This window comes from Hemitrygon akajei, chromosome 8, assembly GCF_048418815.1.
Source record: "Hemitrygon akajei chromosome 8, sHemAka1.3, whole genome shotgun sequence".
Classification (NCBI taxonomy): Eukaryota; Metazoa; Chordata; class Chondrichthyes; order Myliobatiformes; family Dasyatidae; genus Hemitrygon; species Hemitrygon akajei.
In genome coordinates, this window is record NC_133131.1 from 51,574,757 (window position 1) to 51,598,399 (window position 23,643).

The 23,643-nt window shown below is 45.1% G+C and overlaps 1 protein-coding gene across 1 annotated transcript in view; it reads left to right on the forward strand.

Annotated features, from left to right (window-relative positions):
- The window catches only part of atp2a3 (ATPase sarcoplasmic/endoplasmic reticulum Ca2+ transporting 3), a 200,482-nt gene that overhangs the window by 21,591 nt on the left and 155,248 nt on the right, over nucleotides 1–23,643 (forward strand). The window contains exon 2 of the mRNA XM_073053837.1: nucleotides 19,299–19,316. Coding sequence (XP_072909938.1) covers nucleotides 19,299–19,316 — 18 coding nt within the window. The remainder of the gene's footprint in view (nucleotides 1–19,298; nucleotides 19,317–23,643) is intronic.

A 23,643-nucleotide genomic window follows, 5' to 3' on the forward strand; every position in this document is an offset into this window, starting at 1 on the left:
CCAGCAGAGTGAGGGGAACGTGACTTTGACTTCATGCTACATTTCCTTGCCACGTTCATAACTTGCTTTGGAGAAGTTATTCAGGTACACTTAATTAACAAAAGACACTTGTATTTTAAATTTCAGGAAAAACTTGAAATTTCTTGGCACATGCTACAGGAGGTGATATTTACCATTGACAGGCTTGGAATGTCAGCTAAGCTGCATCCCTGGTGAATGCTTTGCTCTGCTGGGGTTAGCTCCAAACTGTTTACTATCCCGACTTGGTTCTTCATTGTCGCTGAATTTAAATGCTGGAGTTTGCTTCCTAACAGCTCTGTGGGAGCACTATCATGAGGCCAACAGAAGTTCAAGGAGATGGGTCACCACCATCATCTTGAGGGCAGTTACAGATGGGCAGTGATTGCCAGTCTTGCATGTGACATCCATACAGGCACAGGAGCCGCGTATAGAGAGGAAGAGAGCTACATGTGAAGCAGGATCTGAATCAGGTTTAATATCACCGGCATACGTCATGAAAACTAAATCAGAGAAGAAAATCGAGTTACGTTAAGTCTATTAAATAGTTAAGTTAAAATAAGTAGTGCAAAATAACAGAAATAAAAAATAAAACAGTGAGGCAGTGTTCATGGGTTCAGTGTCCATTTAGAAGTCGGATGGCAGAGGGGAAGGAGCTGCTCCTGAGTCACTGAGTGTGTGCCTTCAGGCTCCTGATGGTAACAGTGAGAAGGGGTCACGTCCTGGGTGGTGGGGATCCTTAATGATAGACACCATCTTCCTAAGGCACCGCTCCTTGAAGATGTCTTGGATACTATGGATACCATGATAGAGCTGACTGATTTTACCAGTTTCTGCGACTTACTTCAGTCTTGTGCAGACAATGATGCAGTCCTCCTGCTGCAGTTGGGATCTGCCCTCGTCTGGTGTGGTCATGTCAACAAATTTCATTAACTGAGAGGGGGTGTGTTAAATGTTTCTAACATCACCATTTCTTTGAAGATAAAGACCTTTTACAGCATCGACGGAGTTATAACAGCACCAAACCAGGCCCATTAGCATTTGTAATATGAGAGTATGTATTTGTACTAATCCTGTTTTCCAGCACTGTCTGTGGCCTTCGCTGTGTGGTTTGTTCAACTACTAGGCACTTTTCAAATACTGCACAAGTTCTTGTCTCCACCTCTCACCGAGGCAATGTATTTCAATTGCATTAGCTTCTGAGTAGATGAGTTGATCCTTGGATCCCCTCATTGCATCTTTCCCACAGTGTGCTAACCAGAGTATACACAGTACTCAAGCTGTGCCCTCAGAAATATTTTATTAAGTTGTACCGTAACCTCCCTGCTCTTGTGCTCTTTGCCCTGGATAATGAAGTCTAGCATTCTACATGCCTTCTTCATCATCTTACTCATTTTTTTTGTGTGCGGCTGAGGGGGATTTGGGTGTTGATGTGCCTGTTCCATTTTTGTTCTTTTTTTTGTGTGTGGGGAGGAGGGATTCAGCTTGTGTAGTAAACTGCATACAAAATAAACAGCGCCAACCACTCGCCACCTGATCACCCATGCTGTCAAACTTAGCGACTGAAACTAAAAGGCAAGTGATCATTTCATTATGTCTTTGCCAAAAGAACAGACAGTTTCAGAGACTAGTCTTGAAATCAGTCTTGCTGCACAGTCTGTAACTGTGCTCGCTTGGAAAATGTCGTCCTTGTTGGCGTATTGCCCTGAGCAGAGCAGAGACATGGCGCTCAGCCAGAACGACAGTTGGGTAAGGTGGTCACTCTGGTGAGTTGTGGCCTCTTCATACGTCCTCTGTCTGGCAGTAGCCGCTCGGAGTTGAGAAAGGGTCAGAGTTCACTGAGGAGACGAAGAGAAGTCCTTGCTTTGTGATGCACTGCACTTCCTTTGCACTCGCCTGTCTTTGAACAAAGAAGGGTTCTAACCTTTGCCCAACTGAGTCGCTCTGTGCTGAGAGTTTGCTTACTAAAGTGCAAACACTCCAGAGTCTATCTTCGGCTTTGGAAAGTTGTCGAATCAGCTGAAAAGAGATTGCCTCTGGAGAGCCGTAGCATTTGTCCAGCCTCTCAAATCCATCGGTGTGCACTGCCCTAACCCTGGTTGCATGTTGCACTGGCTGCCCATCAAGACACTTACAGTGAAGGTCTAGTTGTTCACTAGGTGTGAGACTTGGTCCTTCCACAGCATTGCGAAGGCTTAACTTCTAGGACAGACAACTGGCAGATTGACTGTCAAACACTTCTAGTCTTGCTGAGCCAGAAACCAAGCCAAATCTAATGCATCTGCAGCTCCTGAATAAGAGCATTATGGAGACTGGTTTGCCAAATGGGTGACCTGGGATGGATGGAAGTTCTTTCTGTCCATGTCTGTACAGATGGAATTGGTATTAGTAACAGCTCTTAACTGGGGTTTTGTTGTGGTGAAACTGCAGGAGGGGGTGTTGTGAGTCTTTGTTGCTGTCAATACCTGGCTTGAGTGAAAGGTGTGTGTTGTGGACAGCTTCTACCTGCAGAGCCGGAGTACTGTCTTTTTCAGAGCCAAGGTGTGTTTGGACGTACTCTTTAGTAAGCTGCACTGGTTGTGTGATGGCAAAGCACGACTGTCTCTGATTGTAGGCTCACCACTGTCTAAGCCAGCTACTGCTTCATACCTCTGCTAAGGCAGCCTCAGGTTCATGCTTTCCCCACCTCCACACCTCTTTTCTCCATGACTACATGTGCATTATCCAAGGCGATGCGAGCTCTGTCCATTTGCATGTCTACTTCACTTTTGGCAGAAGCCACTCTCACTCGTGCTGCCCGGCTTGCGCTGTGGCTGTGCCGATTGTGGCTTTGTTTGAGCATCAGGAAGACACAGTTGATGCGCCTCATTCTGACATCACTTCCTGAGCGAACTCGTGGAGCAGCGATAGATTAATAGCGACGAACAATAACGATGATACTTCCTTCAAAGTATGCTTAGCAAATGTTTACCTATATTAAGAAAGCTTAAGAATCTCAGATATTGCTGCTTCAAGGGCAAGTAAAGAGTGGATGTCTTTCTACCAGGTGGGCTTCAAGTTGAAATCCGTATTAACCTGCATAGGAAAAGGCTTGTGAACAGGAAGTGATGTTATACAAAGTGAACTGCATGCAAAACAAACAGTGCCTCTGGAGGCAGAACAGGTTCCATTGTTTTCCTTTGTGGCTGCCTGCAAGAAGATGAATGTCTCAGTTGTTTATAGTGTACATACTTCGACAATAAATATACTTTGAATTTTTGAACCTGCAATCTGCCATTGTTATGTCCATTTTACCAATAATCCTACAATGATCCTTGCTGCTGATATTCCTATTCATCTGCACACTCCCACTTGACTATGTCTGCTCTGGTTACTGGATGGTGAAGGAAAAGACATGGGAGAGGGCCCAGTGGCCCTGAACCCTGGTAGTTAAAGCTGGTGTGGTAAGTCTTGTGGGATTCTGCATTGCAAACAGAGGCCCTCTCCCTCTCGGTTACTTCATGGGTGCCTCTGGTGTGGGAAGGGTGGCTCTGAAGTGATTGACTGAAGGCTGCTTTTAAGAGGTCATGTCAATTCTGTTAAAACTAATGTCCCGTTTGTTCACACTGATCAGCACAGTGAGGTAAAGCTCTGGAATCAACTGGTCTGTTGAAGCAAAGAGAATCAGTAAAGGAAAAAACAAAAATAGAAAATGCTAGAAAACCTTGACAGGCCAGGCAGCGTCTGTGGAAAGAGAAATGGTCACATTATTGTTTGTGTCCTTTTGTCAATCAGTAAGGAATGCAGTTGTAGTAAATGTAACTGTTCATTACCGATGATTTTTGGTGGAAGGGGCTATGGTGATACAATGGATATCAGGTTGTCAGAAACGTTTCAGAGTTAACTGAGTATCTCGGTGATCAGGTTGGGGAAGTGCTATCTTCCCTTCAGTAAGCCCCATCTTTGAACAAATTATTGCTGGAGCTCAGCACTGTTGCCTATCAGTGAATGGTCAGAGTAATGGAGAAGGGATCCTTTATCCTGTTACCCATCGGTGAATGGTCAGAGTAATGGGGAAGGGTTATATTATCCTGTTACCCATCGGTGAACAGTCAGAGTAATGGAGAAGGGTTCCTTTATCCTGTTACCCATCGGTGAATGGTCAGAGTAATGGAGAAGGGTTCCTTTATCCTGTTACCCATCGGTGAACGGTCAGAGTAATGGAGAAGGGATCCTTTATCCTGTTACCCATCGGTGAACGGTCAGAGTAATGGAGAAGGGATCCTTTATCCTGTTACCCATCGGTGAACGGTCAGAGTAATGGAGAAGGGTTCCTTTATCCTGTTACCCATCGGTGAACGGTCAGAGTAATGGAGAAGGGATCCTTTATCCTGTTACCCATCGGTGAACGGTCAGAGTAATGGAGAAGGGATCCTTTATCCTGTTACCCATCGGTGAACGGTCAGAGTAATGGAGAAGGGTTCCTTTATCCTGTTACCCATCGGTGAACGGTCAGAGTAATGGAGAAGGGTTCCTTTATCCTGTTAACCATCGGTGAATGGTCAGAGTAATGGAGAAGGGTTCCTTTATCCTGGTATTTTGTGGGTTGGGGTCCTGGAATGTCATGTTCATCCAGTAATGAGCCTGCCTTTACTGGAGTATTTATACAACTGTTTTGTCTGGACACATAGTTCCTACTGATGGACAAACTGCCTGAGTCCTATTAATAGGAATGAGAATGGAACAATTTCTCTCTCCATTTGATAATTTCAACTTACTTTTGTAGTAGATTCACTGTTCAGTCTGATAATGAGTCCTGACTTCACAGGCGCGTTATGTGGGTCTGAGAGGAAGCTGCAGAAGACCATTGTAACCTGTAGAATGTGACGGGAAGGACTGATGTAATTACACAGGTCGATAGACCTGCTGCAGCTGGGAGTGTTGTGAATTTAAATAACTTTACTGAAGCAGCAGCTGAGAGGAGATGAGTGAGGCTGTGCTTCGGGAGATTTACCATATGAAATCAGTAATACTGTTTGTATCATAGATTTGCAGTTCCCCCGATCAGCCTCTGATATCAGCATCAATTTAGCCTCTGCGCAGAGTGACAGCAGAGTCCCAGCGAGAATTACTCCATGGCTGCTGCTCTTGGGCTCTGAAGGTCTTTCAAAGACTTGATGCTGAAAATCCTGATTACGTGCTGGTGCTTGCTTTGAATGGCGCACACACACAGAAGGGAGTGTTCTCGGCTGCCATCAGTCACGATTAGATTGGCATTGGTCACAGGGAGAGAGGTCGTTCACCCGTCCTGACAGTGGCATGTTATTGGGACTGATAGTCACATGGGGAAAGGAGGACTGCAACAGAAAGCACTGGCAAAGGGAGCATGATTAATTATGTTTGCACAATATGGCGTAATTCCTCGGCACCTTTGATTTTAATGAATACTCTTGATACTATTTGCTCCAATATGCCCAAGAATGTATTAATAAGCATCGGTTGCCTCACACTTTCGCAGGATCATGCCTAGGGCACATTAAGTATTCATTGCAGAGATATTCTCATTACCTCGTTTGATCACAATCTGTTACATTGCCAGATATCCCATTGAAAAGGGTAATGAATAAAAAGTTGACTAAAGAACGAGTAACCAGAGAAGTCTCTACCCACCCCCCCCGTCATAAACTCTTGTAGTTTTCCTTTCTCTATCTCTCTTGCCCATTCCACCTCCTTTAATTATTCCCCTGCTTCGCCTCTTTTACCTCGGATTTCTTGCCCACCCCTTTTGTCCAGCACTTGGCTATGTCTTGTATGGCTAAAGGTACTGTGTTAATGCATGCTGCGCAGTGTGTACAAGCACAGAATTCCATTTAGGAGTGAACCAGAGTTTAGAATATTTGCAGTAAGCTTCTCTCATGAACTCGCCTCTCTACCCAACCTTGAGGCTTCCTGGTCTTTACAGAAAAGGTTGATGCTGGGTGTGAGTAGCTAGCTGCCCTGCCAGAGCAATTGCTGCAGTTGTAATCTGACCAAGATTAATTTGTGCACTTCATCACAGCTATATTGACTGGTTTCAACAGCCACGAGGTCCCCAGGGTCCACCCAATGTGTAGCTTCGCTGTACGTTGGATGCAGAAAGGAAGTGGCTAACTAGGTACTGTTTGGGAGTGATCATGGAGTGGGGAGGAAATGCATTTTAAAGGGAAGAGTCCCAGGAAGGTTCGCCGTCTGCTGTTCCTGGGCTTTCTCCATGAGGGTCTGAGTCCTGGCCTGCTGATGCCTTGCTTCCCACTTCAAAGGTTGATGAAATGTCCTGCTTAAGAGTTTTAAGCGCAATGGAGCTGCAGTGGAGTACTGAAACGTAGAACCGGTTTAAATTCAACGTTCAAAAGATTATCTCATCATTATCTGTGGTTGTTTGTGAGAGCTTGCTGTGTGCAATTTGCATGTCATGTTCCCTACGCTGACTACTCGAGTGTTAAGTTTGCTGTAGGTGTGCTCTACGATTTGCTGAGTTTCAAATGTGCAGGGTTGCTCCACTGCACTTGATCTTTTTTAATGCTTTCCAGTAAATTGCTGATTTGCCTTTCACCATTGTCACTGAGCCACAGCATTTGACATTTTCCTGCTGTCCTATCATCTGACTCTGCTTCACATCTGTCAGATTAAAGCAACGAGCGACAGATGCCGGGAAACTGACGCAGAAATGGGGACTGCTGGAGGTATTGGATGGGTCAGGCAGTGTCTATATCGTGGCCTGATGCATTTCCCCAATGTTTTCTCTCTTTATTTTAGCCTGATTGAGTAGAAAGGGACAAAGGAACAGAACTTCTGTATTGTGCATGAGGCATAAATAAATTCCAGAGTGAGTCAAGGGAGAGTTACGTGTTAAAGTCCCAAGCACTGTGATTGTCAAACCCTCAAGGGCTGTAACAGGAAAAAACAAGTCAGTGACGGAGAGGAAATGGGATTCCCTGGCCCAGGCTTGTTTGCAATCTCTGTCACTGGTATTTTAGCAGCTGAGAACCGCAGGCCTGAGTGGGTCCTGCAGTTCCAGCCTTCTGTCTGTTCAGCCAGGTTACGAGAGGGAGGAACCATGCCTAGTTTATTATCTGTGACTATGCTGAGGTCACCATGAAGTCTCTCACTAACAGGGCAGAAGACTTGAACCTCAGCTTTCAGTGCCGTTGGTGTAGCAGAATACACGTGACAAGGGTCTGCAACAGGAGGAATGTTTGTCTCTGGTCCCTCTGACGACTGGACTTCCTGCCCTCTGCAGCTGGCCTGTTGCTCTGCTTTGGAATGGAAGGTTCCAGGGTGGTGGACTCCTCGTGAGTGCAGGTTATTCACAGTGCCTGACCAGTTTCTGTGGTAATCTGTATAGAGCCCAACCTGCCCCTTAGCTGGCACCAAAACAGCCATTCGGCCCATCGCTCCCATGCTAACCATTGAGCACCTATTTGCACTATTACCACTTACCAGCTCATTGCTTTCCATGATTTGATTTGGGTGATTCAGAGATGTGGTTCCTGTTCACAATTACCCTCAGGGCCTCGACACCCACTGCTCGTTAGGCAGAGGCATGGTCACACTGAGTGTGCAGTTAGTTCTGAGGGAGATCCTGGGGCTCTACACGTGACAGAGGCCATATGCGGTTGGCTTTGCATACTGACTAGCACAGTCACTTGAAGGAGTGAGGCCTGGGATCAGAGGTGGGGGGAGTGCAATGGGATTGGACGCCAGGTTCTCTACACCCTTGGCACTCACCTTGCATTCTACATGCACATTGATCAAACATAACTTCTGCTCACAAACGAGAGAAAAAGCTGCAGATGCTGGAAATCCAAGAAACACGCAAAATGTGGGAGGAACTCAGCAGGCCAGGCAGCATCTGTGGAAAAGAGGACAGTCGACGTTTTGGACCGATGAAACGGCCACTATTCACTCTTTTCCATGGATACTGCCTGGCCTGATAACATCTGCTCCACCCTTTTCCTTGATCTATTTTCTTCCCACCTCCATCGTTCCCTATTTTGTTTCCTTCCTCCCAGTCTAATTCCTAACTTGTGTGCTAGACAGCAAATAAAGAGGACCGGTGGCTCTGGGTGGGATCCCTGTCTGCGAGGGCTGTTGTCAGAGCACCGCCAGAGTTCTGTGTGCCTAGTAATCCTGGTCGTCGGAACTGCCTGTCCTGGTGGCTGGGAAGTTGCCCCAGGAAGGTCTTGGGATCCAAAAGCTCAGCTGCTGTGTGTATTTCTCTCGGGTAACAGCTGCCTGACTGGGTTTGATGATGGTTCACTGGATAAACCTCAATGCATTCCTTCAGTCTTTCTTCCTGCACCTGTTTCCCTGGTTCCATCATCAGTCTCCACCTCGTCACTCCTCCGGTAGCTTGTGTTTGGATTAGTTACTCTGCCTCTGCACTGGAGGGCTCTGTTTAAGGTTAAGTTTTTGACATTAGTAAGATTGTAACGTGCCAGCCTTTCATACGATTCCCCACCTGCCTCAGTGAAGATGTAAAGGGAACCATCTGCTGCTGATCTACTGCCTGACCATTTAGGAAAATCCTTTAGGAACCAGACTCTAAACTTGAGGATTATGAGCAGCATAATTTGGAAATCAGCATTGTTACCAAGATGAGCTTGGGGGGGGGGGGGGGGGGTGTTTAACTCCTGGTGGAGTCGTTAGGGCACCGTCATGACAAGTTTTTTGCACCGGTCTTTTTGGAGATTGCTCATCGTACAGCATCTTGGGCATCTGAAACCTGGCAGAGCCCATCCCTCTCCAGGTTTTTTTACAAGGTCGAGTTGCTAGCTCGACACTCAACCCAGGCACGGATGGAGAGCGTGCAAAGGAGCCGGCCGGATTCGAACTTGGGACCTCTCGCCCCAAAGTCCAGCGCTGATGCTACTACACCGCCATTAATATATTCAATGATAATTCACAACAATTACAGAGTTGGGTTTTCAGCTCGGATGTTATCCGGCATCAGTGGCCGTCTGAACGTCTACATAAACAATATTCCACAGACATAAGCACATGAACTTTATTTTATTTCTATGGCGATACAGTGCGGAGCCAGCTCTTCCAATCCTTCAATCCACATCACCCCACAAGCCCCGACAAATCCGATTAACCCTAACCTAATCATGGGACAATTAACTACTCGGACTATTGGTGGAAGCTGGAACTCCTGGAGAAACCCCAGGCATTCCATGGGGAGGATGTACAGAGACTCCTTACAGAACGGCGTGGGAATTGAACTCCGATCTCTGGAAAGCCACGAGCTCTAATGGCGTCGTGTTAACCATTACATTCCCGTGGCACCCAATTTCTCTGTTTGTGGGGACTTTTCTTACACTGAATTACAGTACTTGTGGCTTAGCTTGCATCAAGTGGGGGAGGGAGGGGGTAATGGAGTTTGAAAATTTACTTGGAGAGGTTGGAATATTGTGTAAAAGTTGCAGGCTGTGCCAGTTCTACCTGCCTCGTGCTTTAGGCAGACATCAGGCTTCTGGAGTGGGTCTGCAGTGTTGTGGACTGTTTATCTCATTTTGTTAAACTGAAGGATTGTCAGCCATTCTCAACAGCACGAGGCTTCTCATTGGCCTTCGTGACAGCAGCAGTAAACTGAAGGGTGTTAACACCAGCATCAATGTTTAACATGCCTATCTGAGTGGTGCAGGCTGGGAGAAAGGGCCAGGCAAACCAGGCCCAGCCGAGCGGGCTGTATGCACCAGTGTTTACTGAAGTAGTAATAATGAACAGAAGACTCTCACTAGATGTTTGCCAGATTTCTTGGACTGGATCCCAGCTGGAGTTCCACTGACCACGTGAGTGTGCGGAGACCATCTGCCTTCTGACTGTAGGAGTTTCTGGGTTGGGGTGACAGGCTCCTGTGCTATCAGTGTTCAGTCCTGACAGGCTGTCCCTCTTGAGAAGGGGAGTATGTCCACTTCTTTCCAGCATCTTCTTGCTATCAAGCTGATTTCTTCTCTCTGAGATTCCAAGTCTTAATGCCACTCAGCACTCATTGCTGTGTCTAACGTTGAGAGATGTGTGGTGCTTATAGTAAACTGGAGTTTGTCCCTGATCAGTGGTTACCAGTCAAACTGTATTCACTAATGAAGTCAAGCCACTACCCTTCATTGGTCCTGAAGAAGGGTCTCTGCCCAGAACGTCGAATCTTTAATCGCATCCATAGATGCTGCCTGACCTGCTGGCTTCCTTCAGAATTTTGTGTGTCAGTTACTCTGGGTTTCCACATCTGAAGAACCTCTTGTGCGTATGATAAACTGTATTTCCTCCTTGTGAGCCAAACTTTTTAAAAACTCATTTGCCTAAGATATTAACTCTGTTTTGCCCTCCAAAAATACGGACTAACCTGCTGTTATTTTCAGCTCTTTTACTTACATTTCAGATTTCCAGCATCTGCAAGTGTTTACTTTTCTACGTATTCTTGCCAGGTTTAACTGTTCTGTGCATTTTCTCCTGTATTAACCTTTACTCTCTGAAACTCGGTCTTTCTGAACTTAAAAGCTGCCGGAGCGTTTAAGCTTCTCCTCCCCAAGTAACCGTTGTGCAGTTTGATGTAATTTCCTATGTAGAAGGTGACCTGTTAATACACAATGCTGCTGTGGGGGAAGCACTATTTTTGGTGTGCTGATTGCCTTGCTAATTTGCATTCTATATTAAACTAGTTTAAAGAATTTCGACTGAGGTGTCACTCAGTGTGTCCAGGGCATATGCTGGTTTGTAAAAGGTGTTAATCAACAGCCTGCTGGGGAGGGTTTGCAGGAAGTGAATGTGAACTGCAGGAATGCATATGCATGGTCTTTAACATGCGTTGGCCTGCCTCAAAGTCAAGTTGTAGCCAACTGTTGTCTCCAGGTGAAGTTGAGATAATTAGGCCACAGCATATAGATGTGAATCAGTCCCACTTAAATGCACGCTTGGACTTTATTTTGTCTTTCACTCTGTCTCTCACAGTCCATAATTTATTCATCTGTAATATTAAATGCTGTAAATTCTGAAACTATTCTGCAGGCCGGGTGGCACTGTGGAGGGAGGAAGAAGCCTGGGTTTCAGATAACTACTTCAGCAAATGTTGCCCTGGGTAACATGCCATCCTTCTCATCCTAAGGGTGGGGCTTGACATCACCTAACTGCCGAGAGGGGTGAGTTCTCTCCTCTCTCAAGGGAACAGGATGCTTGGTGGTGAGAAAGGGGAGGTGAGACATTTGAATGCCACGTGGGGCTTGCGTTCCAGATTTTTTTTCTAAATTTAAAAAAAAATTGTTACATTTGATTTCCTAGTTTCTTTCTCACTTTCTGTAATTTCCAGTGATTAGTGTGTGAAGTGATCATATTTGGTTTAGGAAGCACATTGCAATTTTCAGTGAGTTTGCCATCTGTTGTTGCCCGTTATTGTTGAATCGCAGCAGTGAGTGGCCCTCTGGAGACACATTAACCGTAACTAACACGAATCAGGCTCTTAATTGTGTTTCAGAGTATACAGTTTAACGTGTAACTTGGTAATTACAGTAGCGAGATTCCTACAGCCAATTGATTAGAGATAGAGCTTCAAACATTTTTAAACAGGAGTAATCAAAGGCTCTGTGGTTGTAATGGACCAATGCATTGTGTATCTCCAGTTAATGAAGAGAGCTCTATGTTTGAAATGACTGGGGGGGGGGGGGGATGGAGAGCAATCACCTCTTTCTGAAGAAGACCATGCCTTTCTGAGATATGGTTGTTGATATAATGTGTGGGTTGGGGAGAAAGCGAGACAGAAACGTTCTTGTCAAAAATTTCTCAGTAGAAGGCCACAAATTTTCTGTTAACAGCTTGATAAATGGGTGAGGAGGGTGTGTTTCTGGCAACTTGTGAATCGCTACTAATGATACCTGGTTAAAATGCAGACAGGCATCGTACAAAATGGTGGCCTTAACCAGAGTGATCTCTGGTAAACAGCTGGGCTTCTGCTAATGCAGCATTACTCTTCTGTGAGCATGCAGTATGTGAGCTGATGTTAAAGATAACAGTTCAACACAGAAACCACCAGTGAAGCTGATCAGGTTGTGATTGAGCTGGCAGTACTTAAGCTTTTCAGCATTTTGTTTTTCTCAAAACATGATTCACTTGTAAAGCCTCAAAATGACAAGGAGGCTTTATATTTCCTTATCGGCTACATTTCCTTATCCAGTGGCCCCTTTATTCAGTACATTGATTAATACAAATATCTAATCAGCCAATCACTTGACAGCAACTCAATGCATAAAAGCATGTGGACATGGTCAGGCGTGGCGCAGACCAAACATCAGAATGGGGAAGAGATGTGATCTAAGAGACTTTGACCATGGAATGATTGTTGATGCCATATGGGGTAGTTTGAGTGTCTCAGAAACTGCTGATCTCCTGGGATGTTCACTCAACAGTTTACAGAGAATAGTGCGGAAAAAGATTTCCAGTGAGTGGCAGTTCTGTGGGCAGAAATGCCTGGTTAGTGAGCGAGCACAGAAGAGAATGGTCGGTGGTTCCAGCTGACAGGAAGGTGACAGTAACTCAGATAACCATGCTTCACAACAGTGAAGATCTCTGAATGCACAGCACTCCGAACCTTGAAGTAGATGGGCTACAGCAGCAGAAGACTGAATATACACTCAGTGGCCAATTTATTAGGTGCCTCCTGTACTTTCCGAGTGGATGTCTTTGGGCTATTTTGCCCCATTGAGTACATGCACAGAGCAGTTCCATTCCTCCACAAGTTGTTTTCATTGTACCCTATTCTCCCACAAGTCGATGCTGTTTCATCAGACACTTGTTCCTCCAATCTTGTACACTGCATTTGTTGCCCTCAGTGGTTGGAGAACCAAATGCAAATTTGGTGATGGCTTTGCAAAAACCCTTCATTTCGTCTCCCATTCTCTCTCTGCAGCTTTTCATGTTTAAAATACAGAGGTCTGCTGGATACTCCCTAGGCAGTGGTACATTGAGGCACTGCTGCCCTGTCACATGGACTACAATTGATACTTGTCTGCATTTTAAATAGCAAATTGCTGTTCCTGTTTCTTGTCTGGCACTGATTTCATACCTTCCGACTTTTATTTGGTGTCTCCGTTAGTAAAAAGTGCAGGTAATAATGTTAACAAGAAAGGCTTGTTAAAAAGTAATTACTATCTTGGGATAGCCCACAAATCATCTGAAAGTCATAACAGATTAGAATGCGCTATATTACTGCAGAGTGGTCAAACATAGATGGTAGCTCTGCTGCTGTCTGAGAAGGTTTCCTGTTCCTAATCTCCAGTCTTGGTCATGTACGTGGGTGTTGGCTCGGACTCCATAGAAATTAGCAATAAATTCTGAGATAAAAACATTGCAGAGCTGCATTTTCCCCCTGATACTCGATGGAAAGGTTTCCACTTGGGTGGTGTGTCTTTTCCAGAAGATGTCAACCAGGCCTTGTGAGCCAACAGGGTGGAGGAGGAGGAGGTTTGGAATGGAGTACTATACTGCTGGAAGTTCACTGAAACCTTTCCAACTTCTGTTCTTGGCCAGGATAATACCAATCATGCCTGTTCTCAACACTTATGTAGGTTCCCATTGAATAAAAGATGTCTTGAGATAACTTGGTTGAACGGAGTTGAGGTTCTTGCTGGTGGTTCCGCAGTAAACATGCGGGCGTAGCAGGCAGCGTCCTGTGGCTGAGGGCTTAGGGAGCAAGGTGAAGTGGACAGAAGATAAATACCGGGTGCAGGAGAAACTTAGTCTCCATACTGTGAAATGTGATCAGTCCTGTTTGCTTTGACATTGTAATAACTCATCTGTTTATCTACGTGAATGAATGGAAACCCACACATTTTGTTTATTCTGTTGCCTGGAAATTGGTCCCAGAGTCAATTTTTTAATGGGGAATGAGTTGAGGATGAAAATGCAACACACACACAAAATGCTGGAGGAAATCAGCAGGCCAGGCAGCATCTATGGAAATGAATAAACAATGGACGATTCAGGCTGAGACCCTTCGTCGGGGTCCTGTGAATGTTCTGCGCCTGTAGCATGATCTGTGAAGCTTGTGCTTGGCTGTGGGTTCCTCTGGTTGTCTGCTGTGTGAGCTGGGGAACCTCAGGCTGTACCATGGTTTCAAAGTAAATTTACAATCACAGTACACCATGTACTACCCTGAGATACATCTTTTTGTGGGCATTTACTGGAGCAACGATAGAACTAGCAGAAAGTTGTCACAAACACTGACAAACAGCCAATGCGCAATTAAAAAATAGTGCTGAGAACACGAGAGCTTGAAAGTGAGTCTGCGTGATCATAGAATCTGATCAGAGTAGTGCGAATTGGAAGTTATCCAAGAGATTTGGGAACCTAATTGTTGTAGGGTAATAACTGTTCCTAAACTTGGTTGTGTGCAGCCAAAGGCCTTGGTAACTTCTGGTAAGAAATGGATGTGGCTTGGGTGGCGGGGGTCTTTGATGGATGTTGCTTTCTTGCGGCAGCACTCTGTGGTGTGGAGGGCAACAGTCACCACTCCTGGGGTCCTGACTTGTGTTGAACAGGCCAGATCTCCAGGCAGAGCCCTCATGCAAAACCAAGACTTCTCAGCCCCCAGCAGAAGTCTACTTCCAGGCAGGACCTCGACCCATTCGGATAGAATTACTGTGGATCTCCTTCAGGCTCCAGGACACTGATCTATAGCTCTTTCCACATCAACTCCGCTTTCCAAACCCATTTGATGCCATTGAATTGAATTGACTTTATTACTTACATCCTTCATATACAAGAGGAGTAAAAATCTTTACATTACGTCTCTGTCTAAATGTGCAATTTATAGTCGTTTGTAATAAATAATATGTACAACAGGGCAGTCAATATAACCTAGAAATGCAATTGTATCAGTGTGACTTAATCAGAATTACGGCCTGGTGGAAGAAGCTGTCCTGGAGCCTGTTGGTCCTGGCTTTTATGCTGTTTCCTGGATGGTAGCAGCTGGAACAGTTTGTGGTTCATTCTCCCCCTCCCCCTCCCCCCCTATTGAGTGTGGTCTTTAATTGATTCTATTGTGTTGCTTGTATTTACTGTGATTGCTGCAAGAAAATGAATCTCAGGGTTGTATATGGTGACATATAGAGTATGTACATTCATATAAGTTTACTTTGAATGATCAGACAATGACTGGAGGATCTGCACCTCCTTCCCTTTCTCCCATGGTCCACTGTCCTCTCACATCAGATTCCTTCTTCTGCCCTTTATCTCTTCCTCGTATCGCCTTCCTTTCACCCTCCTCTCACTCACTTCCCTTCCCCCCCCTCCCCAAAAAGCTGGTCTCTCCCTCTCCCCCCCCCCCCCCCGCCTTATTCTGGCTTCTGCCCTCTTCCTTTCCAGTTCTGAAGAAGGGTCTTAGCCCGAAACATCAGCTGTTCATTTTTCTCCATAGATGCTGCTTGGTTTGCTGAGTTCCTCACATTTTGTGTGTGTGTGTTGCTTAAGATTTGCAGCGTCTATAGAATCCCTTGTCCATCAGCAGCTCTTAACTTCAAGACCCTGGCCCTTGCTGTTTTTTTCTCAGCATACTATGGTGGTTGGAAAGATTTTCCTGCAGAAGGCTAACTCCGAGAGGTCCATCTCTTGAACCTGGGGCAATACCACACCAGTTGTCGGCCTGTAATGTATCATCTGCCAAAGGAGATGTTGAGGATGGTCTGACCTGTCTGACCCAGTAACCATGTCAATTGGTAATTCCCAGAAGCAGCTGGATAATGTTGGAGGGTGATCACTCCTTGGAATCTCTCTCTCTCAGCATCAGCAGTGTCTGAGACAAAGTGACAACGATGATTGAGAAACCTTTGCTGCGGATTGGCTGTGGTGATCCTGATGATCTCATTGAGCAAGATCACTGATCCCAGCCACCTGTCCCCATCCTTTCCTTCTCCACAGTTCTGCTGTCTTCGGCAAAGAACACTTGGTGCTTCATGCATACCTGGTAAACTAGGTGATGTATCCATGTATTGATCTGCAACTCCCAACTGTTTGTCATTTGAGTTCTACAATCTTCATTGCACGAGACATCATCTAGATATATTGTATCTGGCTTGAGATGGTGTCAGTTTTAATAACCCTTCTTCCCATCAGCTGATTGATGCTTCTTACTGAACTGCACCCTGCCCTCCAGGACAGTGTTGATGGGACTCTGGTGTGTTGTTGAGCTCTACAAAGGGGACAATCCCAATTTTCATTGCTTGTGTGTGTTGAATTGGTTGCTACTGGGAAAGGTCCTCCTCCATTCCCCATTCCTGAAGCTGCCAGAATCTGGAATGGAAAGTCCCATGTCTGGGTCTGGGCAGTGTGTTACGATGTGGTCTGGGTTTTCTGTCTGATAGCCCCACTCCACAACAACTCACAGCAGTGGGAATTGTCAGTGAGAAACTGAGTTAGAAAGAGATGTTCAGGGGAGATGGAAGAGCCTAGGGAGGGAACTGGTGGGGTTGCTGTGTGTGAAGGTCGTGTAGGTACTGTGAAATGTGATTCTGTAGTCCTTGTGGGGCTGGGTGGGAGAACAATGCTTCATACAATAAACTCTGATAAAGTTTATTTTAAAAATGTCTGAGGTTAGCAGCTGTCAAAGGGCGAGTGTGTACTTGACACTGTGTCATGGGTGATGACACTGGAGTGGGTTCCTGTCAGTGACTGCTGTTGACTAGGTCCTTGTGTAGATCAGCTCGTTGTTTTCATAAGTGATCATCTGGAGGAGGACAGATCCCTGTCTCCAATGGCTTGCCTTTTATATGTTAATAACCCTTGTGGGCTGTTAGATAGGATTCTGTGTCCATTCCACACATGGCTGTTCGCTCACTCAGCACAAATGTGTTGCGCAAAGCTGTTTTAACCTGTCTTTAAAAAGTTACAGCAGACAGCAGTATTTACCTTTGCTTCTATCTATCGATTGCTGTAAAATCTGCAATTTACTTTGAACATGGCCATTGCTCAAACCTGGAGCATTTCTGAAATTGCCCCCATTTTGGTAACCCCCACCTATTCCATTCGTGCATCCCTTGAAGAGACTGGTTTCTTGTCTCGTCACTCACAGCAGCTTCCCCCACCCTAGCGTTCTGGGCTTTCTCCTCAGTGGCTGGATTTGAGGTTCAGCTCTGTCACGTACAGGATGTTGTTAGCTTGCTGCTTCCCCTGCACAGTGATGCACTGGCTTTGACAAGGAGGTGGGTACCATTGATTAGAAATCCCAGCACCCCTGCAGCGTGTGTGCACATTGGTTCCTCTGGGCAGTACAGGGGTGAATGAGAATTGCCAAAGGATGTGCTGCTAGTCCCATGTGTCTTGCTTGTTCAGCCAGCTCACACGTGGTGCAGCTGCCCACCTGTCAGACCTCTCCAGGGCCGAGGGTAGCACCAGAACCCAGCTGGACCCAAGCTGGCTCGGGTGGCAGAACCACATAAATATGCCAGCTGGTCTAGAGACTGCCACCTCTCTGCAGGGATAAACCTGTGGACCGCACACCTTAGAGTGTGTCTGGGGGGAGGGGGGCAGAGTCCTAACTGCAAGGGGAGGCTGGAGAGTTAATACTTACAAGGAGAGGCTCAGGATACTGGGGGGGGGGGGGGGTGTTACGCAGAGCCTGAGGTGATTATTCAGAGGGGTTGAATATTTGCAGGGATGTGCAACTGAATTTTCACTAACTAGCAAAGCCATAGACTCTGGCATTTATTTGGTGTGTTCCCAAGGATTGGCTTTTATCTAGACAAGACAAACCATTCATCAGGTGTGCTGCGATTCATAAGTTTATCCACTAGGCTTTAAACAATCTTTGCTTTTCCAAAGGAACATCCTTATATGTCTTGCAGCACCAGATCTGAAAGGTAACTTTGTCTTTCATTTGGTTTAAACTTTCACATGTTTATCCAATTGCATCAATCAGTTTCAGGAATATTTACATTGTCTTCCAATGTTTAGTGAAATAGGAAGCATTGAAGTGAATGAATGTGAAGCCAGTTCTCATCTTCAGAGGCTGTTATTCTCACCTTAGACTCATTCCTTGATCAGTCTTCGGGATTCTGCAGGGCAGATTAAATCCTGTCTTGTGCTGAGCAATCTTGGCATTTTTAAACTTCTCAGCTTGCTGTCAGGATGAACGTGGTGCGCTTGTGTGGCTGAGGTGCCCAACAAGAGCCCCTCACAACCAGGTGACCAGCCATGTCATTTCCCGTGGGTGGGGTGGGGTCATAAAACACCTTGACAACTCCCACCATCCAGACAAAAGTCAACCCAGTCAGTTTGTCAGGATGGCTGTAAAATGGAGATTATATTGTGTGAAGTGAATCAGCTCTCTCTGTCTCTAGAGATGGCCACTCCAGCTGTCGGCAGGTTCCAGATATCCTTCGCTCTCTGGACAAGGAATTGCCACACTCCTAACCTGCTCCAGTGACCGGCTCTTCATCCCCTGCCTCACTGATGTCTTCTGAAATACCATGAGTTAATGGTTCTCCTTGTGCTAAAATTTCACTAAAACGGTATAAAAGGATTGCCACTGTGTTAGAACCCCACAGTGAGACACATTAATTGAAGAGTCTTCTCTCTCTCATGGCCAAAAGGTTGTGGGTTCAAGTCTCAGTGCAGACTGATGCATGTGGTCATTGCTGACAATGCCAGTATATTACTTAAAGGGTACTTTATTATCAGAAGTTCCTGCCTCCCACTTGCACTGAGTGGATGAAAAGGTTTCCCTGTTACCGTTCAAGATCAAGGAGGCTCTCTGTGAGATCTTCCTGACCGCAGATTAGCTGGTGAGTTTCCTATGATGCAGCAGCACTTCATTGTCTGCACAGTGCTGTGGCACTACTGAGGCTGTGGTACCTGTTCTGTGCTTTTTATCCAAATATCTCCTGCTCAGAGAGGCTGGCCAGGCTGTGGAGTAAGATGGCTTCAGAAAGCCACCCAAGAGTCCCACCTCTCAACTGTCCATCTGGGGTGGGCTTTGGAGCGTTGATGAGGATGAATTTAAAATGCTCTTTTTATTCAGTGTAAATTTTGAATGAATTTGGTAGGCACAATGGGTGTCTCATGAATTTAGACTTTACAAACTGCTTGAACTCGTATCAAATGTGGAAGCTGCTTGCCTAATACTTATTGGGATTCTTGGCTCTCAAAACAAATTTTGGGCAAGTATGGCATGAGTCATTGAAGCTGAGATTCAAAATTATAAAGCTTTCAGTCCTAGCTGTTGATTAATTGACTAATATATTTATTTCTCCTTCTTTTCCATGGTCTTCCTGAACCAGAGCTGCCAGCGGAAGAAGGTAAATATTAACTTTTCCATTTGTATTTTAAATTACTTGCAATGAATTGTTTCTGAAACCCATGGATTTGCTTATGGCATTTAAACCTCTTTGGAGTTTTCGATTGTGAAATAATGAACCTTTAAGTAATAGTGTGAGAGTGTTTAGACATGTCACAGATGTCAGGAATTCTGCAGTAACGGAGGTCTCAGTGAGGATGCCCTATTGAGCAGCGAACGTCACATTGTCGTCCATGTGTTGTCATCATTACATTCACCACCTGATTTATGTACAATTCAAACGGAGAACTTGATGTAAGACGAAGAAATGAGGGATACCATCCCAAGGCCTATGGCATTGTCACTAAGGATGCAGTGGAACACGACCATAGTCATTTGTTCAGACTAAATCCTCCTCCTCCCATCATTCCAACACAACTTGACTACAGATTGTGTCAGAGTGTGCAGGTACTGGCCATCTCCAGCAAGTCCATCCATTCACCATTTGACGTTCAATTTGACCTTCAACAAATACTGAACCGTCCCCCATCACCCCGTCACCTTCAACAAACACTGCACTGTTACATAAATATTGGGTGAATTTCTGAAATTTCTCAAATTAGATCAGCTGAAAGGATTTGCTACCAACACTATGTTGCTGGCATCATTTGCTGCCCATTGCTAAACTGCCAGTTGAAGTCGTGTTGCCTTGAATGTGTGAAGGAGCTCTCAGGGAGAGATTATCAGGTCTTTGTCCCAGCAGTGATAAAGGGTGCTGTTTCCAAAGCAACAGATTGTGTGACTTTGTAGGGAGCTTGTAGCTGGTGATATTGCTGAATATCTGCTGTACTAGCTTACATTGGAGGAGTTGCTGAGTTTGGAATATGCCTTGAAAAACAATTGTAAATCTGCTAGAGAACAATGTTTTGAGGTACACTCTGCAGCCACCATTTCCTGGCACAGTGATTGAATGCTTGGCCTGGTTGTTGGGCTGCCTATCATGTAGATTGCTTCTTGCTGCATGCGATGAAATTACAGGGCGTCATAAGGGCACAGATTCGGGAATTGAAGTGTGTTCCTCATGCTTCTAATTGGTGGTGGTTGATGTTCTTTGCGAGTTCTGCTGTGGAGATACTGACCTTTAATCTGCTCTTGTCACAACCTTTGTGTGATGCACTTGTTAAAGCATCAAGTCAGTGGATGCCAGATTGGGGGAATGTCTCAGGACCGTGCCTCAGATCTCTTGTTGAAGATGTCTTTGCTGGCTCTTCAGTAGTGTGATTGATACTTGTTTTGATGTCTTCTGGCTCTGTTTGCCCATGATTGAGACTACTTTGTTATCAGGCGAGATGTGAACGGAACAGCAAACATCCTCTCTTCTAGTGTTTGTTTGAAGATACAGCACAATATAAGCCCTTCTAGCCGATGAGTCCATGTGACCAATTAGTGTATTAACCACTACATCATTTTTGCCTGATTGTTCTTTGACATCAGTTTTACTCGGGCTTGTTGCCACTCTGAGTCGAGTGTGTCCTTGGTGTCCCTGGAATTCAACTGTAGTCCATATTTGGATGAAGGCTGCGCTGAAGCCTGGAAGTGAGTGGCCACAGTCAAACTCAAGCTAGGCATTGGAGTCATAGAAAACAACAGCACAGAGACTCTTTGGCCCATCTAGTCTATGCCAAACCATTTACACTGCCTAGTCCCATTGATCTGCACCCGGACCAGAGCCATCCATACATCCATATCCGTGCATCTATCCAAACTTCTCTTGGGCATTGAAATTAAAATCACATGCTGTACTACTTGCGCTGGCAGCTCATTCCACACTCTCACCACCCTCTGAAGAAGTTTCCCCTCATGTTCCCCTTAAAAATTCCATCTTTCACCTTTAACCCATGACCTCCAGTTGTAGTACTACTCAATCTCAGTGGAAAAAGCCTGCTTGCATTTACCCTATCAATACCCCTCATAATTTTTGTATGACTCTATAAAAAAAATCTCCTCTCAATCTTCTACGTTCCAAGGAATGAAGCCCTGACTGTTCAATCTTTCCTCATAATTTAGGTCCTCCAGAGCTGGCAACATTCTTATAAATTTTCTCTGTACTCTTTCAACCTTATTTGCATCTTTCCTGTAGGTATGTGACCAAAACTGCAGACAGTACTCCCAAGTTAGGCCTCACTAACATCTTGTACAACTTCAACGTAACATCTCAACTCCTGTACTCAATACATTGATCTGTAAAGGCCGATGTTGCAAAAGCTTTCTGTATAACCCTATCTACCAATGATGTTTCTTCCAATGAATTATGGATCTGTATTCCCAGATCCCTTTTGTTCTATATACTCCTCAATGCCCTCCAGTTCACAGTGTAAGACCTACCCTTGTGCAACACTTCGCACTATCTGCATTAAATTCCATCTGCCAATTTTCAGTCCATGTTTCCAGCCGATCCAGATCCCACTGCAAGTTTTGATGGTCTTCCTTGCTGTTCACTATACCGCCAATCTTTGTGTCATTCATAAATTTGCTGATTCAGTTAATATCAGGATTGTTGATATAGATGACAAGTAACAACGGATCCAGCATAGATCACTGCGGCACTTCACTAATCACAGGCAACTATCAACTCCCACTCTCTGGCTTCTCCAGCAAAGCCAATGTCTAATCCAATTTACTACCTCATCTTGAATGCCAAGCAACTGAACCTTTTTGACCAACCGCCCATGCAGGATCTTGTCAAACGTCTTGCTGAAGTCCATGTAGACAACAACCACTGCATTGTCTTCATCAACTTTACTGGTAACTTCCTAAACAAAAACTCTATAAGATTGGTTAAACATGACCTATCATGCACAAAGCCACACTGACTATCCTTAATTAGTGCTTGTCTATCCAAATACTCATGTACCCATTCCCTTAGAATACCTTCCAATAACGTTCCCACGACTGATGTCAGACTCACTGTCTATCATTCCTGGTTTATGTTTACAGCCTTTCCAGTCCTCCGGCAGCTCACCTGTCACCTATTTCTGCTGAGACCCCTGCAATTTCTGCACTTGCTTCCCACAGTGTTCTGAACAGCTTGTCAGGCCCTGGGGATTTGTCCACCCTAATCTACCTCAAGACTGTAAATGCCTCCTCTTCTATGACCTCACTGCATCTTTGCCTCAATTCTACAGACTGTCCATCTCCCAAGTAAATACAGATGCAAAAATTGCATTGAAGATCTCCCCCATCTCTTTTGGCTCCATGCATAGATCACCATTATGATCTTCCAGAGGACCAATTATGTTCCTTGTAATCATCTTGCTGTTAGGATATTTGTAGGTCTTAGGATTCTGCTTCACCCGAGTCTGATGCAGCAACCTCATGTCACCTTTTATCCATCTTGATTTCTTAAGCGTTCTCTTGCATTTTTTATAGTCAAACTCCTTATTTGCTCCTACCTGCCTACACCAGCTATACACCTACTTTTTATTAACTAGGGCCTTAATATTTCTTAAATACCAAGATTCCTTAGACCTGGGATTGTTGCCTTTTATTTTGACAGGCACATACAAGCTTTGCATTGTCAACGTTTCTCAAAACAGCCTGTCCCAATCCACCCTTGCCAGATCCTTTCTGATACCATCAAAATTGGCCTTTCTCCAATTAAGAATTTCAATCTGAGGATCAGACCTTTTCCATAATGACCTTAAAATTAATGGCATTATGGTTACTAGATGCAAAGTGTTCCCCTATACAAACTTCTGTCACCTCCCTGTCTCATTCCCTAATAGGAGATCAAGTGTTGCAAATTCTCTCGATGTGATTTTCCTGAACACATTTGACTAACTCTATCCCATCTAGTCCTTTTGCAGAATGTGAGTCCCCGTCAATATGTAGAAAGTTAAAATTTCTTGCTTCAGCCGATGATCTCTCTAAACATTATTTCCTTTAAGTCCTGCACTGTTGGGTGGTCTATAAAAAAGCCCCATTAACATGGTCGTACCTTTCTTATTCCTCTGTTCTACCCATAACACCTCACTCGACGAGTTCTCCAGTCTGTCCTGATTGAACACTGCTGTGACATTTTCCCTGACTAGTAACTGCACTCCTTCCAGCCCCACCCCCGACTCTGTCACATCTAAAACTACGGAACCCTGGAATATTGAGCTGCCAGTCCTGCCCCTCCTGCAACCAAGTCTCACTAATGGCTACAGTATCATGATTCCGTTTGTTGAGCCATGTCCTGAGCTCATCTGCCTTTCCTACATTGAAATATATGCAACACAGAACATTAGTCCCACCATGTTCATCCTTTATATTCCTGACTTTGTCTGGCATCTTAATATCATCTGTCT